Source organism: Sinocyclocheilus grahami, unplaced genomic scaffold (genome assembly GCF_001515645.1).
Source record: "Sinocyclocheilus grahami isolate Dianchi unplaced genomic scaffold, SAMN03320097.WGS_v1.1 scaffold344.1, whole genome shotgun sequence".
Taxonomy (NCBI): domain Eukaryota; kingdom Metazoa; phylum Chordata; class Actinopteri; order Cypriniformes; family Cyprinidae; genus Sinocyclocheilus; species Sinocyclocheilus grahami.
In genome coordinates this window covers 77,455-96,178 of record NW_015505523.1, presented here as the reverse complement: position 1 = coordinate 96,178, position 18,724 = coordinate 77,455, and the positions used below count along the sequence as shown (strand labels likewise).

Here is an 18,724-nt window from a genome sequence, read left to right as displayed (position 1 = left end):
GATGGATGGATGGATGGATAGATAGATAGATAGATAGATAGATAGATAGATAGATAGATAGATAGATAGATAGATAGATAGATAGATAGATGGATGGATGGATGGATAGAGAGAGACAGAGAGAGATAGATAGATAGATAGATAGATAGATAGATAGATAGATAGATAGATAGATAGATAGATAGATTGATAGATTGATAGATAGATAGAAGGATGGTCAGATGGATGGACAGATGAATGGATGAATAGATGGACAGACAGATGGACGGGTGTGTTGGTGAGTAGGTGGGTGGGTGGATGGATGGATGGACGGACAGATGGATGGATGGGTGTGTTGGTGAGCAGGTAGGTAGATGGATAGATGGATGGATGATAGACAGATACATAAATAGAAAGACAGATAGACAGACAGTAGGTAGGTAGATGGATGAATGGATGGACAGACAGATGGATGGATGGGTGTGTTGGTGAGTAGGTAGGTAGATGGATAGATGGATGGATGATAGACAGATACATAAATAGAAAGACAGATAGACAGACAGTAGGTAGGTAGATGGATGAATGGATGGACAGACAGATGGATGGATGGGTGTGTTGGTGAGTAGGTAGGTAGATGGATAGATGGATGGATGATAGACAGATACATAAATAGAAAGACAGATAGACAGACAGTAGGTAGGTAGATGGATGAATGGATGGACAGACAGATGGATGGATGGGTGTGTTGGTGAGTAGGTAGGTAGATGGATAGATGGATGGATGATAGACAGATACATAAATAGAAAGACAGATAGACAGACAGTAGGTAGGTAGATGGATGAATGGATGGACAGACAGATGGATGGATGGGTGTGTTGGTGAGTAGGTAGGTAGATGGATAGATGGATGGATGATAGACAGATACATAAATAAATAGAAAGACATATATACACACAATAGATAGGTAGATGGATGGATGGACGATAGACATACATAAATAAATAGAAAGATAGATAGATAGACAGACAATAGATAGGTAGATGGATAGATGGATGGATAATAGACAGATACATAAATAAATAGAAAGACAGATAGACAGACAATACACTCTTAAAAATAAAGGTGCTTCAAAAGGTTCTTCAAGTGATGCCATAGAAGAACCATTTTGGGTTCCACAAAGAACCATTCAGTCAAAGGTTCTTTAAAGAACCTTTGACTGAATGGTTCTTTGTGGAACCCAAAATGGTTCTTCTATGGCATCACTTGAAGAACCTTTTGAAGCACCTTTATTTTTAAGAGTGTAGATAGGTAGATGGATGATGGATGGATTGATGGATGGATGATAGACTGATACATAAATAGAAAGACAGATAGACAGACAGTAGGTAGATGGATGGATGGATGGATGGATGGATGAAAGGATGGACAGACAGATGGATGGGTGTGTTGGTGAGTAGGTAGGTAGATGGATAGATGGATGGATGATAGACAGATACATAAATAAATAGAAAGACATATATACACACAATAGATAGGTAGATGGATGGATGGATGATAGACATACATAAATAAATAGAAAGATAGATAGATAGACAGACAATAGATAGGTAGATGGATAGATGGATGGATGATAGACAGATACATAAATAAATAGAAAGACATATATACACACAATAGATAGGTAGATGGATGGATGGATGATAGACATACATAAATAAATAGAAAGATAGATAGATAGACAGACAATAGATAGGTAGATGGATAGATGGATGGATGATAGACTGATACATAAATAGATAGAAAGACAGATAGTCAGTAGATAGCTGGATGGATGGGTGTGTTGGTGAGTAGGTAGTTGGTTGGATGGATGGATGGATGGATGGATGGATGGATGGATGGATGGATGGATGGATGGATGGATGGATGGATGGATGGATGGATGGATGGATGGATGGATGGATGGATGAGTAGGTAGTTGGTTGGATGGATGGATGGATGGATGGATGGATGGATAGATGGACAGATGGATGGGTGTGTTGATGAGTAGGTAGATGATAGATGGATGGATGATCGACAGATACATAAATAGATAGAAAGATAGATAGATAGACAGACAGTTGGTAGATGGATGGATGGGTGTGTTGGTGAGTAGATAGATAGATAGATAGATAGATGAAACCAGTAGTGATGATGCTATCTTGGTAAGAAATTAGAACACTTTCCTGTTAATAGACATCTCTATGATGGGATGCGGTTGTCAGATTATGTAAATCATGCACAAAAGCTCTTGGCTCCCTTGAAGACTTCAAAGTAGCAGGGTTAGAGAGGGAATTAGTTTGCTGGCTAATCTCAGCAGATGAAGGAATGGAAGTTTCACTTTGTTAATATACCCGCATTCTTAATGGGAGAGAGAGAGAGAGAAAAAGAGAGAGACATCAAAGTGGAGCAATATTAATTTTTTTTCAGAGACCTTCCCTTTGATTTGTGAATGAGTTTGCACACGGACAATCCAGTTTTAGCGGAACACTTTTCATCCTATAACATTTACACTGCTACTGGTGAATCTAGACAATATTATTTTATATATTTAGTGAAGGATTTTTAGACACAGCTTTTGTTAATAATAATCTTACAAATTGCAAAGGACTGGAGCTAAACTGAATTTTCCACTGTTTCCTAAATATCCCTGCTACAAATGTAACCAGCATTTCCCAAAGTGTGTGTCCTAGTGAGCCATTTCATTCCCATCTGTGCAATTTATAAAGAGGCCCTGACTGAAATTAAAATTATAATTGTTGGAAGAATACAAAAATATAGACCTTTTAGAAACCAATGTTTCTGAACATAGTTTTAAGTCTCCAGTATGCAGTTCTTTGTAACCCCGGTGAAAACACTATGGCATGATAGACACTTGACATTTTATTCTATGAAGAACATTTTCTGTACAGGTTTCAGGCAGTCCATCAGATAATCATGTGACCAGTTTTAATAGGTTTGACCCTTGAGTTCTAGTTCTCTAAATTAGTTTTATGGCAAGGACAGCATATGACACCTCTATGTATGTGCCTGATCACTAAAGTGTCATTTCACTCTATTATAAAACAGTCCAAACTGACTGTGCTTCAAAAATTGATATTGAAATTAAATTACATAACATAACAAGGATGGATGCAACCATGCAAAATTCCAGTGTGGAATTTTAGCATTGTGAATTACAAGAAAACTGAGTTTTAAGATGATAATGTCTTGTCTTACTGCCTGGATTGATAAAATATTTTCACTTCATGCATTCCAGAGTTAACCCAGTCAATCCTTAGGCTGGTTCTGCCACATTGCCTAATTAAGGTCCACAAATGCTATCCTTTTTAAAAAAAATCAAAAATAGACATAATTTAGTTTTACATGACCACGTTAAATCCTCCCGCTCCTCTTTTTCTCCCCTAAACCACTGTTTTTTCATGCACTGGTCAATTTTGATATTTTTGGCTTTTTGATATTTTATCTTGCTTCATAGTATGTTTTCACATCCCCACAATCTTACGTTTAGCAGTAGCTACTGTAAAGCGGAATAATAGGCATATTGTACATTCTACTTATTCGTTTTTCTACAGTAATTTTTACTTCGTCCATACTACTACACTTCGTAGAGCCGAAATTCTGTAGCCTTGCACACATTTGCGCATTTGTCATCTGAGCATGTGCATGGAAACAACTGCACCGATGCTTTTAAAACCTACTCTGAGGATTAGATGGAAAACACTATAGTAAATTTAACAGAACACTAAAAATCAGAGGTCAGAAGGTAATGGCGTTTGTTCAAGAATGGAAAGATGACGCAACGTGCTGTCCTCTCCAGGTCAAGTGAAGTATTACAAAACAGATGTACTGCGCATGCGTCGAACGAAACGTAGGTACGTTATGATTAATGCTGAACTGGGGACAGCATACTACAGCTTATGCTGCCACAGAAATAAATATGTAAAAATAGTAAGAGTAGAATGCAGTTCTGAATTCAGCTTAAACTTAGTCTGAAAAGATAAATGAATATTTGATTAATTATTACATGAAATGTGGGAAGACTGAAAATGAACAACAGAGACAATTATCATGAGAGGACACGTCAGAGCAATTTTGCTATTGTGTGTTGCATAAAAGTATGTTTTGTGAGAACTTTGAACTGTAACCCATTCATCATTGTTTAGACATTAAACAACTGCTGCAGGAAGCTCTAGAGCAGGGGTGCCCAAACTCAGTCCTGGAGGGCCGGTGTCCTGCAGAGTTTAGCTCCACCTTGCCTCAACACACCTGCCTTCAAGTTTCTAGTATGCCTAGTAAGAGCTTGATTAGCTGGTTCAGGTGTGTTTAAGTGGGGTTGGAGCAAAACTCTTCAGGGCACCCCTGCTCTAGAGCCAAAACTACAATATATGACAAAAATTATGTTAGCCTACATCATTTCATACAGTCATAATTACAGCATGATTGACAGGAGGGATGTCTCTTTTCAAATGTGGCTTGTTAGGGTTGGTGTAGGGCAACAGAATATAGGGTCTGCACAGTAGAAAAACCATTATGCCTATGGAGAGTTCCCACAAGGATAACTTTTTTCTTCTTACCTTTTTGGGGTTTCTTGCTTTTAGACTAGTCGGATACAAAACTTTCGTTTAAACGACAGTCAAATTAGTCGTCGCGCACATCCCTAGTAATAGCAGCCTATTACGTACATTCTGCTGAACAATAGTAATATATTTCTGCCGCAATGCCTTCAAGTTAAACCGAACTTTAATTTGGCCGTGAATACCTTTACATTTCTGTGTGTATATGATATAAGGATAGTTTTACTCAAGTGAAACAGTCAAATGCTCATGAAGTGACTCTCAGGGCAATTCTGGAGATGTTGTTCATGTATTTATGTCCTCATTTAGTGAGAAATGCCAGACGCTAAAATCACCACAAGCGTCATGTGCGCTTCAGTACAAGTGGTAAACAAAACCGCCCGTCTGCGCCATTCATTAACAGAGACATGAAGAATTCATATTTAAATAGTCGTTTTGCAGCTTAATATTTACAAATACTAGTGGGAGTGAGTGTCCTCACTTGTGTGTGCGCGCACGTGTATGTGTGTGTGTGTGTGTGTGTGTGTGTGTGTGTGTGTGTGTGTGTGTGTGTGTGTGTGTGTGTGTGTGTGTGTGTGTGTGTGTGTGTGTGTGTGTGTGAATAAACAGCCGCAGTCTCCCTACAGGTTCATCATCCGACATCTTGTCAAAGAACACAGTGACAATGATCCTTTTCAAATCCATCATGATTTGTTTTCACTTTATGGTATCCTTGTGACATTTGCAGAAAAGCTCTCTTACTTTATTTTGGTTTTTATGAATTAACATGTCATTTAAATATCCTCATTTGCATGAGACTGTTCTCAACATCTACCCACAGATTTGAGGGGGATTTCAAGTTCAAAAGCAAGGTCAGTCGTGCTCTCATTGTCACATGGCACGTCAACCTTCACCACAGTATATCAGGGAGCCACTGGCTCAATTTTTTTTCTTTTTCTTTTATGTCGGCCAGATGCAGTCGCCATGGTTTCTCTCTTCTGAAATAAAGGTGGACTAAAACACACGGAAATGTGACCATTTGCTGAAACAGACAGCTTAAAAGCCTGTCACAAAGCATAATTATCTGTATTATGTATAATTTTCCACAGCAGTAAGGCGAAGTCAGAAACCACTGTAACCACAGCATGCATGTGCACCGAGAAGTTTCAAACCAGAACCTGAATGGGTTTCAGTCCTTAGACCCAAAACTAGATACAGTGAGATTAATTTGAAATCTCTCTAATGTTCCCCTCTGTTTCCAGGGGGAATGTTTTTGTATTTGGCCCCTCCATAATGGCCTTGTGATGCATTAGATGACGCACATTAGAAAAAGGCTAATAATGTCATGACCCATTTTCACTCTTTTTACCAACTTAACTCGCTTTGTACAATTCCCCATAAGCTGCACTCTGTCTTCTAAAAGGATATGTGGTTTTACCCTCATTCCACTGAACAAGGTGAGAACCGTGAATAATCTGCTTTAATAACAGATAAGACTGTTTGATTGCTATCATGAACACTTCAAGGAAGCTGAAATTCCTGCAGAAAAAGAAATGGAAGGCGTGCTAAGATTAGATTTAAAATATATCAATACAGCTTTATTAAGGAACATATTTTGTACTCAAGCAATTTGTATTCTAATAAAGGAATGATTTTATGAAACATACTGAGACATAAAGTGAATTTAGAGAAAGAAAATTAATTTAGCCGTATTCATAATTTAGTGTCATTGAAGGATTTTTGCTCCATGGCTTTTAATGCTACAGCGACATCTGCTGGTTCATTCATAAATCAGATTTTTGGGGATAAAATAAAAAAAGATCAAAGGCCTATAATGGTATTTCAGTACACTGTAAAAAGATTTTTCAAAGATATAAATGTTGTTCAAAATTTCTCTTTTAATTCAGTGTGTTTCTTCCCATTTCTTTGAAATTGGTTTTGAAGTTTAGCAATTCCTTCTGTGTAATTAGTTTGTTTTTTCAGTGACTTGTAGGATTTATCCTCATGAGGTCCATCATACCTATTAAGAACAAGTTTTAGGCTACTGGCAGAATGAATATAGTCGTTAAATATTTTACACCAGAACATTTAGAATGGAAAGACTATCAGATTGCAAATCCTTGGAAGAATAATAAAAATACTTGTGATAATCCGGTAGTCTACTCACTACAATTTTGTCAGTAATTTTCATCACCTAGCTAACAAAAATATGTTTAAGAATGTAACATTCAAGTTATGAAAATATTGTTTTAAAAATGTTCTTCTTCTTCTTCTTCTTCTCAGTTATGCTAACATTAAGGGAACGTTCTTCCATTTTATCATTTTGCGAACAGTATAAGACCAGATAACTCTAAACAAATGTTTTAATGTTACTGGATGCACGTTGTTCATAACTTTGAGTGAACCGTCTCAGAATGTTGGCCAAAGTTGGCCAAAGAATATACTAAAAAGGGTGTGAAATGACACTGTTTTTAGATGCTATGAGCCTCAGTAGCAGATTCAAATTACTCTCTGTTAAATCTCTGGTTTTCCTAATTTTAAGACACCTCTTCTATAAAATATATAGCTGTAATTCAGCTCCCCTGGACTCCTCCCTTTTGACTCAATGTTGTATAAATGAAACATCGGCACTGCCATCAACACAGCCTGAAAGGATGAGACTGTAAAACTATGGAGAAGCTTGGCATGATTCTGTTTGTTGCATTCCTTGCACTTTTTGCAGGGAATGGTAGGAGATTTTGTGTGTGTTTGTGGAAGTGGGGGATGCGATATTTGAATTTAGAAAACAAAAGACTGAATTTACACATTCATTAATGTTTCTTATTTAATTTGTGAATTACTTATTGCTTACTTATTTGACAAGTAAATTAATCTGAATATTCATCCGTATATTGGATTTTTAGTCATAACTGTATTTGTTTGTTTTACATAGCATTAAAACTTGTGTGCAAAGATGCTACTAAAATTTCAATTTAACATATACATGCACAACAGAACTTTGGATATTATTTTGTCTCAGTGCATCATGCTGAAGTGCAGATTCAGAATTGGACATGTGGTTATGGAGGACTCTGTTGTCGCTTCTGTTTTGATCAGGAATACATAGTTGGTCACCATGGTTGTCCACGCAGATACAGGTGTGTTGATATAAAGTAACTAAAAAATAAAAATTGTGCTGCTTAATTATTTCTGTGGAAACCGTTTTTTTTTCAGCATTCTTTGATGAGTGGAAAGTTGAAAAGGACAGCATTTATTTGAATCAGAAATCTTTTGTAACATTATAAATGCCTTTACTGTCACTTTTGATCAAGTTAATGCATCTTTGCTGAATTAAAAAATCATATACATTTCTTTCAAATAACAAAAGAAAAATCTTACTAAACCCAAACTTTATAATATAATATATAACACTTTCAGATGTATTAAACACAAATGTAAAGGTCGTAACTCTTAACAATGGTTTGTTCATTATTTGCAGATGCTGTGCGGTTTTAGCAACCAAAAAAAAATGTCACAATCTTAGCAGGCCTCGACTGCTGATTGATTTGAAAAGTACATTGTCAGAAGAGTGACTTCTTTATTTAGATTTCAGTACTGATATGAAGCAAATGACAAACTTTTAATTATCATTATATAACTAATTCATATTAAATAGCCATTTGGCATTTAACAATGATTTTCTAGAGGTGAAAATAATGTTCCTGTAAAAATAGTTTGTGTTTGAAAAAAAGAAGTGTGTTCATCTGAAGTGTGTGAGAATCTCAAAATAAAAGCAGCTGAAGTAATGAGCTGTGGAACATTGCAGTACACATGGGGATGATATTTTAGCATACAACATAAGTGAGGCAGATCACAAACTGAGTAAAGCTGATGGGAGAGCTAAAACATGTCACCACCGTAAATCCTGGTTTACAACTAATACATGGTTCTTTTTCAAGAGAGGCATGCCACACATTTCCAACATTTCACTCTATTCAGTCTGTGTTTATGAAAGTCAAAGGATGGTCTGGTTTAAGTGGAGCCAGTTTGCTCTGCATTGTACAGCCACTAGACAATAACACATCCAATGAAGGCTCTGACCCGAATAGCTGTTTTGGAATGCTGCTTTTGTAAATCAAATATTTGCCAAACGTTTTTTACTCATTCACTATCCAGAGATTTTCTGTTTTGCTTACCAACATTATTACACAATAAACCAGAATATGATTTACATGTCAGTAGCCATTCCCTATGTGCTCAAATCAGCTTGGTTTTATGGCATTATCTGCTGTTCATGCAAAGTTAAATGGTTAAAATAAAATTTTTTATTATGCAATAGTGGTGGATTTCCAAAAGATTGTGTGTATGAAGATATCCACCTTTTTTTAAAGATATTTTCTTTGAATATGAAGTACCTCTGATTCATCAGCACTTGTATGGGTAAATAACTAGGTGACAAACAAAGTGCAATAAATGGTAAAACTATTTGCTCAACAAACCATAGTGTTTATGACTATAATAATACAATATAATAATATGATTTTAAAATGCCAGTTTGTAACTGGAAGTGAATGTCAAGTTCAAGTTAAATATTAAATTTAAGGTGAGAAGCCTGCTCTTATATTAATTCTTAACTTAATTTTTTTTCACCATATTGGAGAATTCAATGTATTAGCCCAGCCCAAAACAAAACTAAAATGATTATTTTAAAGTATTTACTTTACTTTACTTTACTTTTACTTTGTGCCGGCAGATGGCGACAACGGAACTTTGTACGTTAGAAACACATCAGGAGTACAGAAGAACATGTTCCGGAAATATTAACCGATTTTAAATATCTGCTGATGAATAAACTTATGGAGTGAGGTTTTGTATGTATTTATTCATTTATTAAATAAGTGAACAGTTATTCAGCATGGACATATCCTCTGATGAAGCTGATGACTGGTTTATAGAATCTCTTAACACGTGAGTTGCATTTGATCGCCTGTAAAAGCGGTTGTGTTTTAACACTTATTGTATTGCCTACCTAGACAGCATTATCTTGAGCTCCAGGCACGTGTTTCATTACCCAGTTAATCTGCGTCCTTTTTGATTTCAGATATAAAGATCTGCATGTATTTCAACTCGAGCATCCGACAAAAGTAATAGAGTGGACGGGTGAAAAAAGTAAATCTTCTCTGAATCTCCGAAAATGTAGAATCGTTAAAGTAGAAAATCTATTAAATTCTAAAGGCTGTTTTTCATTCTGTATTCCAGGTATTTGTGTTGCAGGATACACTGGAGCAAGAAGTGAAATCTTAGAGTTACTTCTGCCTCTTAAATTATATGCAGGAGAAAACCAGGTGAATAAAGGAACTAGCATATGTATTTTGAATCTGCAATTCATTTAATTAACTGCTTATTGGTCACTACTTTAGGGTCTTTGTGCAGAAAGAGACTTCAAAGTACAGCATGGTGGCTTTTCAGAGGAACTTATTGAGAGTTTGATACGTATCCCTGGAACAAGGTAAAAACTAGATCTTGATGTGTTCAGAAGTGAAATCTCATCTGCTTGATAATATTAATGCCTTTTCTATTGTAGCTGTCTATTTCAGTCTATTTACTGGCAAAATACTGCTTTAGTATGATTTGACACGATGCCAACAACAGCAAGATATTGAGAAATATTCAATTCTTCTCAGTTTTAAAAGTTTAGAGGCCTATTTATTTTGCCATCTGTAAGATGATATGATTATTTGCTATACGGTTCTTTACAGATGTGTGGTGACTACTGGAAGTTCTAGTTCAGCGTTGCAGATTTGGGATATTGGAGGCGATGACAGTGGTAGGATTCATGTCTGTGTAATTCATTACAAATGAAATTAACAATGAGAAATTAAACTAATAATCTACATGCATTTGTTGAATGCTGTATAATTGTCTTCTAAATAGAAAATCATTATAATTTTTTTATTATTTTAAATAATCTGACATGTTTTTGAATTCATGGAGCATTTTGCAAAGTCTTATCTGGGTTGTGCTGTTCTGTTGTAAATAAATCTTAACCAATGATTCCTAATTGCATCTACTTCCGGAAGGCCAAATAAAGTGCTTTTGCTTTCGCACTGAAACACACAGCGTCTCCCTGACATGGCTGCATCAACATTACTGCTGTTCCTGAAACCACGCCGCCTTTCTTTGCGTGTGCATTTGGGCGGCATTATGCTAATATTTCCACATAGTGACATAGATATGTGGGGGCATGTTAGAACGAGCCGTTTTAGGTAGGCGTGGCTGACTCTTAACTTTTATAAAGAATATCTCTTTGGATTTGAGACTTTAGTCTTTGCAACTTTACAGATTTTCTTTATGCACCAAGAGCTTGTAACACTCCAAAGAGAAAGGAAAATTTTTAAATCGCATCATATGACCCCTTTAACATTTCGTGTAGCATCTTACCTGTTTTTGCAACACAGATGTTATAAAAAGGACTGGAGTAATAAACCTCAAGAGCACATCAGCAAAAGGCGTTAAAATAGCACCAGGATTGACAGACGAACCAGCAGTCCTTCATGGTTCTTGTATAAGTGAAGTTCAGCTGACAGAGATAGCAACAGGACGGGTTCTGTATACAGTAGGTAATATCAAAATGTATTTATTTTTTTATCATTTTTTAAGTGCTTTATTAGTACAGCTCATTTCATATTACTTATTTATTGTTTTACAGCGAAAGAGTCCTCCGATTCAGTGAGTGGCTTACAGTTTGTGAATGCTTGTGTATTTCTCATTTGTGCGAGTAATGGCACTTTGCTCATGGGTGACACAAGAGATCCCTCGACTTGTCATTATCCTCTGCAAGACAGTAAGAGTGGTTTGCACTGGTCATTTGGGTTGAGGAGTGACAGCTCTCAGTCCGAACCTTCCTGTTGTACTGTAGCCAGACTCTCGTCCTCTGGTCACATGCTGCTGTCTGATCTAAGAGATTTGCAGAGTCCGTTTTGTCAAACGAAACTAAATGTCCAACATAGCACATCAAAGAATGACTTTCTGAATGTTTCTTGGGCTCCTGTTCTCAACAGATGTCTTTCTGTGTCGGGTAAGTAAAGAATGCTTCCATTTTTCCTGTCTCAAATAAAGAACAAACCCTTTAGTTTTGTAAGATTGTTAGATACAAAATGTCATGTTCATCTTAATGGGAAGACCTCTGGTTACCAATGACCTGACAAATTTTTTTTTTCTTGAATTTGAAAGGGTTTGATGGAACAGTGCACATCTACAACACAATGGATTGGAGTACAGCGGGACAGAGCCCTCAGCCAGTTTTTTCACACCGTGGTCATGAAATGTCACATGAAGCAAAATACAGCAGTTCCCCACCTGTGGTTACCACCCATTCTTGGCATCAATCACGACCAAAAACTCTTCTCTCAGCAGCTACGGATGGATCTCTACATGTGTGGGACTGGGTGGATAAAATCATTGACAGATGATGTTGATATTCATTAGATAATTAATAGTCAAAACTATTGTGTAATGATACAAGCAAATCAGATTTGCATAATAATTTGCAGTCAGAGTACAATGTTTGTGAACTCATTGAGTAATATTAAACAATTGAAAAATTATTTTGACAGTGATCTTTAGCAAACTATTATTACACAGCTCTCAGGAATACTTCATTCTGATTGGTCAGTCGCTGCTTTCAGCAGTGTGATATTTCAACTCAAATCGGAATTTCATGTCCATGTATATGAATTTATGGTGAGTAGCCATGTAATAATCATCATAAAATGTAATATAGTAGCATAACACCATTTCTACACTGGACGCAGACAGCATGATGAGACAAAAGCAAAAAGAGCACATTATCACTGATGCGGGATGTTGACAAATCCATGTTATATTTCTGACGTAGGCCTACTCCAGGACAAAGGACTTCCGATAACAGGACAAACAGTGTATTATGTTTAATTAGATTCCAGTTTCTGTATTTAAAAAAAGTGGTAACAATTTACTTAAAGCCTGTATGTATAATGCATTATAAAAGATGTTTTAATGCATTAATTATGCCTTGTAGTGCACCTTCATTTATTGTGCAATCTCATGAATAACAGTTCATTGTTACACTATGCATTTTAAATTCTGTTATAATTATTTGACAAGATCATGTATTACATAATTATAATGAATTATACCCTTTAATAACCCTTTATAATGCATTACACATAAAGACTTTTAAGTGTTACCAAAAAAGTTTTAGTCAGATAATGTAATTATTTTATGTGTATGTAGCGTTATGAAATTACGAATAAAAAACTAATTCAAGTATTTTAACCGTTTAACATATTGAATAATTCATGTGTATAGAATATAGTTTTTAAAAAGGAATATTTCTGAATTATTGGCACTTCTAGTAAGAAAAGCATATTACTTGGTAACAATCAGCAATTTTCATTAGGAAAAAAAGTTTTTGCAGTATGAACTTGAACATTGCTGTGGAGAATCCACAGCGTCGTTGATTTTGAATAACTTGAAGGCTATCTCATCAATTTCTGTTTTCTCTCCACATTCCATGAGACGGGCAATGTACTCGCTTTTTTACACTCAGCCAGATCTGAGTATCCACTTGGACCATCATTGGTTTTGGGAAACATTTTCCATTGATTTGGATCCAATGGTGAATTATTCACATAGATTCCGAGATTCTTTCTCTTTTTCTTATCGAATGGATGAGAATAGAGAGAAGCCATGTACCCTGATCAGGGTAATACATTTTCAGCACACTACCTTGGCAACCCTTACCGGTTTCTATCAGCTTTTGAATAGTTGAAGGTTTGTCAAATGCTTGTCCATGCTGCTGCTTGAGCTTCGACTCTGTGGCCGGATGTACTTTGAGCATTGCAGTACAGTGTACTGCTACCACTGTCATCTATGATCTCAGCCATCACTGTAGAATGTGAATGCACGTGATGTGAGCTGAACATTTGTGGATTTAAAGTATGCATATGTTGGGATAATCAGTCTTCCACCCTTCATTTGAACACCACGTCCTGGTCCAACAACAAAGGTGGCCCAGTTTTTCTCCTCAACGATTACACGTTCTGTCAAGTCTTCAGTTTGGCTCCAGGTTGCACCGGTGTCCTGACTGGTTATGTAACAAAGTCGTGCCTGGTTATTTTTTGTCTTTTTTTATTGTCTTCAGAGACCCCAATGGGAACACAAATGAAAAAAGAGAAAGAGGGTCTTGGATTCTCTCTCATAAACCGGACATGGATTCATGCTGCGGTGGTTTCGTAGAAAAGCTTTAGTGAGCTCCTCATGACTACTATCCCACTAAAATAAAAATCATGACAGTCATGCCTTTTATAAACTAGACTGGTAAAGAATCTATGAAATGGAGTAGTTGTTAAGAAAACTGTCAGTTATGAATAACAATTTATGATTTTGGTTAAACATGTCTAGTACCTGAACTATATTCTTGTCATCCTCCCAACAATCCTCTTCTAATCACAAACACTTCTGCATGTGTCATCTGGTGTATTCCGTTTTTCAGCGAAGGCGAGGTAGGTTTTAGCATCACTGATATAAATGAGAGCTGGAATTCTGTGTCACCTGTCATTTGCAACATCTAGGCCAACCTAAACAACAACACCAACTTGGCCAGTAGCACCAACATTGAAATTGTTCCTGTTTGAATATTGTTGTTTTTATGCCTGTAAGCTCAGTTGAAGGTGTGTTGTTATCCATTGTTAAATGTAAGACCTATGTAGCGAATCAGCTCATGGGGAAATATGAATAATTAATCATAACTAGTTATAATTAATTATAAATATTTAGATCCGCTGTAGATATTTACTTGACCTCTCAGGGTCAACTGTCTGTCAATTCTAAGAGCGTTAGTTTCCTGGTTAAGGGAAATAACTTTCTTACTGTACAACTCTACACATAGCCTGTAGCATAAATCTGCATGATTAGGGACTCCAGTTATGAGTAAAGGGTTAAAGCTTAAGCAGTAAAGAGGAGAGAAATAAGGAATGAAGTTATGGAGCCATTAGCATATTCAGCAGATTTACAGCCTTAAGGGAACATCAGATTCTTAGTTCAAACACACCTTTGTAAAAAGGTGCAAATGATACCTAATGTATCAATTAATAAAACTAAGTTTGAATACTTGCACGTCTCGTCTGTCTGAAAGAGAGGTTTGATGCAATCTGAAGGTTCAAGTTGATCTTTGCTGAAGTTGGTTGATGAAAAAGAACCAGTTTGAGTCAGAGAATCTTGGTGAATGGAAAAGTCAAGGCCGAAGCCTGGCACGTACTTAGGGTGTCCTGGAGCGTTTGCTCACATCTTCATCCTCTCAGAATTCAACCAAACCACCGACTCCAGGGCGGGTCACTGATGTGAGGCTGAATACTAATTCATAGATACTAAACATGGTAGGATTACATATAGGTAAGATGACAGAAACGAGTGGTTTCATCACAAGCCGGGAAAAAAACAGTATACAATATAACGACAACATACACAATGACCTGAAGGATATGTGTGTTCATTCAAAGAAAGGTTTTCCTATTAATTAATTAGAGAAGAGTCCATTTTTACTGTGCACTGTGTCTTTCCTATGGAAAATGTAGTGAGAGGGGGAGAACTCTCAACATGCCATTAGGTCGTAAAATCTATCTGGTCTAGTAAAGGTGTCAGGGTTGCCATGGTAAACAGGGTCCTGGGCCTCGTTCACAGACAACTTAGCACCCAGTATGTTTATTGAGTGAGGGGTCTGTGAATGTTTGTTAATCTAATGAATAATTGATTTGTTAAATCAAATGAAAAATGGTGTGTCTGATTGGTCCAGACGCTACACCTACAAATAGAATAAACGGTATAAGTTGATAATGAGACAAACTTATCATACTATACTGTATTTAATTATATTATAATTACTATAAAATACATAAAAAGAAAAAAATGAATAAAGTGTTTTTTCTACCTTTTTTTGTCTAATGGTTACAAAATGTTTAAAAATGATAAAAAATGTGAGAATAAAAATACTCAAAGAGGTTGCAGACCAGATAAGACACGTTACGTCTTCACCGGCAGGACAAACTACAGGCACTAATGCCTCTTGTCCAAAAAAATTGACAAATGGATCTGTTTGAATAATGTTTTTGTTGTTGTCTCTTCAACTGAGACTGCGCTACTGTAAGTCACGGAAGCCTTGCGGATTGCAAAAGCTGATTCCAAATCATCAGTTCTTATTCTGCTGGATCTATCTGCTGCTTTTGACACTGTCAATCATCAGATCCTCCTGTCTGCCCTCTCTTCACTGGGCATCACAGGGATTCCACTTCGCTGGTTTGAATCCTATCTCACTGGTAGGTCTTTCAGGGTGGCTTGGGGAGGGGAGGTATCCAAAACACATCAACTTGTTTGCCTCCTTAAGAAGAATCGCTTTATGTATCCCCCAACTGTAAGTCGCTTTGGATAAAAGCGTCTGCTAAATGACTAAATGTAAATGTAAATGTTGCTTTGTGTTTGAGAGGAATTGAATTGCTTTTTGAAGATGTATTATTACTCTTTTTTTTACATTCTAGCCTTATAGATAGAATAAATAGAAGTATAAGTAACAGTATCCCCATATATACACTTCAGCCACATTTTAAAATATATGAAAGACACTGCTTTAGATTCCAATTATTGAAACAAATGAAGTGGAATTTGCCAACAAATTATGTTATACCTTTTCTTAAAATAATCTATTTTTTTGATTGCCATTTTGCAATTTTAGTCAGTTACCAACTACTTTTTAAAAAAAAAAGGGATTTTTAGAGGATGAACAAAGTAAGTTCCTCTAAATTTCTCACAGGTGCAGTTCATCACATTAACTTTTTTGTTATCTGCTTCTTCTCTTTTGTAGAACAATATGGGAGACTGGGGCTGGTTGTCACATGAGGAAGTTGTCACAAGGACTATGTCTCAGTAATGAATTATTTTCCAGTTTACAAAAAAGCTTGTTTTCTCTGTTTAAACTTTTTTTTAAATTCAAACAAATATATCATCATATTTCTGTTAATAGTGTTCATGTACAAAGTCGTGCACGACAAGGTCATGCACCAGTGGTCTGAAAGGAGCCTGCCAGACATATTAGTCACAGGAAATGGGATCATGTACACAGAGGTGTCAAGTAACGAAGTACAAATACTTCGTTACCTTAAGTAGAAATTTTGGGTAGCTATACTTTACTGGAGTAATTATTTTTCAGCCAACTTTTTACTTCTACTCCTTACATTTTAACGCAATTATCTGTACTTTCTACTCCTTACATTTTAAAAAATACCCTCGTTACTCCTATTTCATTTAAATCGCGCCATCCGGATAGAGTGAATTTAATTGTGGTTGGATGAGAAGTATAAACATATACCAACATATACCTATTGGTTTGTATGCGATCCATCGCACCTGCACATGACACAAAACACGTCACATTCCAGCAAGGGTCGTTACTCAAAAAAGATTATTTCTTAAAAGTTATTATTTCTCCACTACTGGCTCATTTATCAAACGGGTGCTTTCTCTTCGTCCTCCGCAAATTAAGCTACAGTAGGTAGTTCGGTAGAGAGACGCGATGACAACGCGATGTGTGACATTGTTGCCATTAGCTATAGAATTGAGCATAGTACATACCAGGAAGGTATCAGGATTATGAGTTGTAGTTTTTTTATTAATCACTTGGATTAATCATTCATTTTGACAGCACTAATGTTTATTGTATATAGACAACCATACAAGGGTAATTGTTACTAAGCCTGCCCTGGGTACACCAATTTTCTTGTCCGTTGCCCTCACAGATTCCTGCAGCTAAGCTTGGATGTACATTTACATTCCAATAAAGGTTATTGATGACATGCCTCTGAAGTTTGACTTTTTGCACCATTTCAATACTTATAGGCAACTAGTCGTCATATCTTCCGCTCCATGAAACACGTTAATGCTCAGTAGTACACATATATGGTTCTTTAATGTATTTGCATTGTACTAAAATGCATTCATTTTCAATCGGGATATATGCGGCTGAAACAGGTAGCCTAGTGCATCCCACATTTTTCAACATTAACATTTTAATATAACATTATAGTCATTATGGCCTTTAGAAAAATGTTTTTTTGAAGAGGTGGGGTAGTGCACAATAGGCCCCTGTGGTGCAGCCTGAGCTTTTGTCCTTAATGGCATTTTTTCCTTAAATTACTTTTACTTTTATACTTTAAGTAGTTTTGGAACCAGTACTTTTACACTTTTACTTGAGTAAAAAGCTTGAGTTGATACTTCAACTTCTACAGAAGGCTTTTTAAACCCTAGTATCTATACTTCTACCCGAGTAATGAATGTGAATACTTTTGACACCAGTGCATGTACAGCAGGGAGTGTCTCTGCAGTTTTCCATCATCAGTCTGAACGTGTACAGTTTCTGTAGTTTCTCTTTCTCTCTTCCCACTCTTTATTCTACTTTCCTTTTCTTCTTCTTTATTATTATTATATTACAATTATTTGTATTATTTATTTTTCTCTCTGACAACATCCCTTGTCTTCTAACAGTTTTCAAATTTTTTTTGTATGATTACAGTTATGACCGTGGCAGTGAATATTGATTATCACAGTAATAGTAACAACAACAATAAGCATTGACGGTACATTGTACTTAGTATATATTCAAATTACATTTAAAACATCCTGTTTTTTCTCTACATTCTCTTGAAGCACAACTGCTGAGAATTTTTTTCTTTCCCTCCGCTCCCTAAACAGCAATAGTAACCCCGTCTAGTTGTAAATTGTAATCCACGAGATTCGGCGTACTGTCTTTTGGTCCAATAAGTAATATCTCTGTCTTATCCGAATTTAATAGGAGAAAATTATTGGTCATCCATTCTTTTACATTTTTAACACACTCCGTTAGCTTAGATAATTTAGAAGTTTCATCTGGTCTTGTTGAGATATATAGTTGAGTATCATCGGCATAACAGTGGAAACTAATCCCGTATTTCCTAATAATATTACCAAGTGGCAACATGTATAACGAAAATAGCAGAGGACCTAGGACAGATCCTTGTGGCACTCCATGTTTTACTGGTGATAATTGAGATGACTCCCCATTTAAATGAACAATGTGGTAGCGATCGGACAGGTAGGATCTAAACCAT

General features: G+C 36.2%; 1 protein-coding gene and 1 pseudogene across 2 annotated transcripts; one reads left to right on the top strand and one right to left on the bottom strand.

Annotated features, from left to right (window-relative positions):
- Positions 1-9,315: 9,315 nt before the first annotated feature.
- wdr73 (WD repeat domain 73) lies at positions 9,316-12,681 on the top strand. Of its 2 annotated transcripts, none has more exons than XM_016228665.1 (8): positions 9,316-9,518; positions 9,652-9,719; positions 9,810-9,895; positions 9,971-10,059; positions 10,310-10,377; positions 11,009-11,170; positions 11,260-11,628; positions 11,781-12,681. In XM_016228665.1, the coding sequence occupies exons 1-8, from the start codon at positions 9,466-9,468 to the stop codon at positions 12,020-12,022; spliced, it is 1,137 nt and encodes a 378-aa protein (XP_016084151.1). In that variant the 5' UTR covers positions 9,316-9,465; the 3' UTR covers positions 12,023-12,681. The 2 variants fall into 2 exon arrangements, with proteins under 2 accessions (XP_016084151.1, XP_016084152.1); XM_016228666.1 differs by having other exon boundaries at positions 9,320-9,518; positions 11,784-12,679.
- A 788-nt stretch (positions 12,682-13,469) lies between these two features.
- LOC107603273 (sialidase-2-like) lies at positions 13,470-14,140 on the bottom strand (annotated as a pseudogene).
- Positions 14,141-18,724: the final 4,584 nt, after the last annotated feature.

Coding starts and splice junctions, on each gene's coding strand:
- wdr73 (XM_016228665.1), top strand. CDS start 9,466: ATGGACATATCCTCTGATGAAGCTGATGACTGGTTTATAGAATCTCTT. Junction 9,519..9,651: donor TTTATAGAATCTCTTAACAC/GTGAGTTGCATT, acceptor TTTTGATTTCAG/ATATAAAGATCTGCATGTAT. Junction 11,629..11,780: donor CAGATGTCTTTCTGTGTCGG/GTAAGTAAAGAA, acceptor TCTTGAATTTGA/AAGGGTTTGATGGAACAGTG.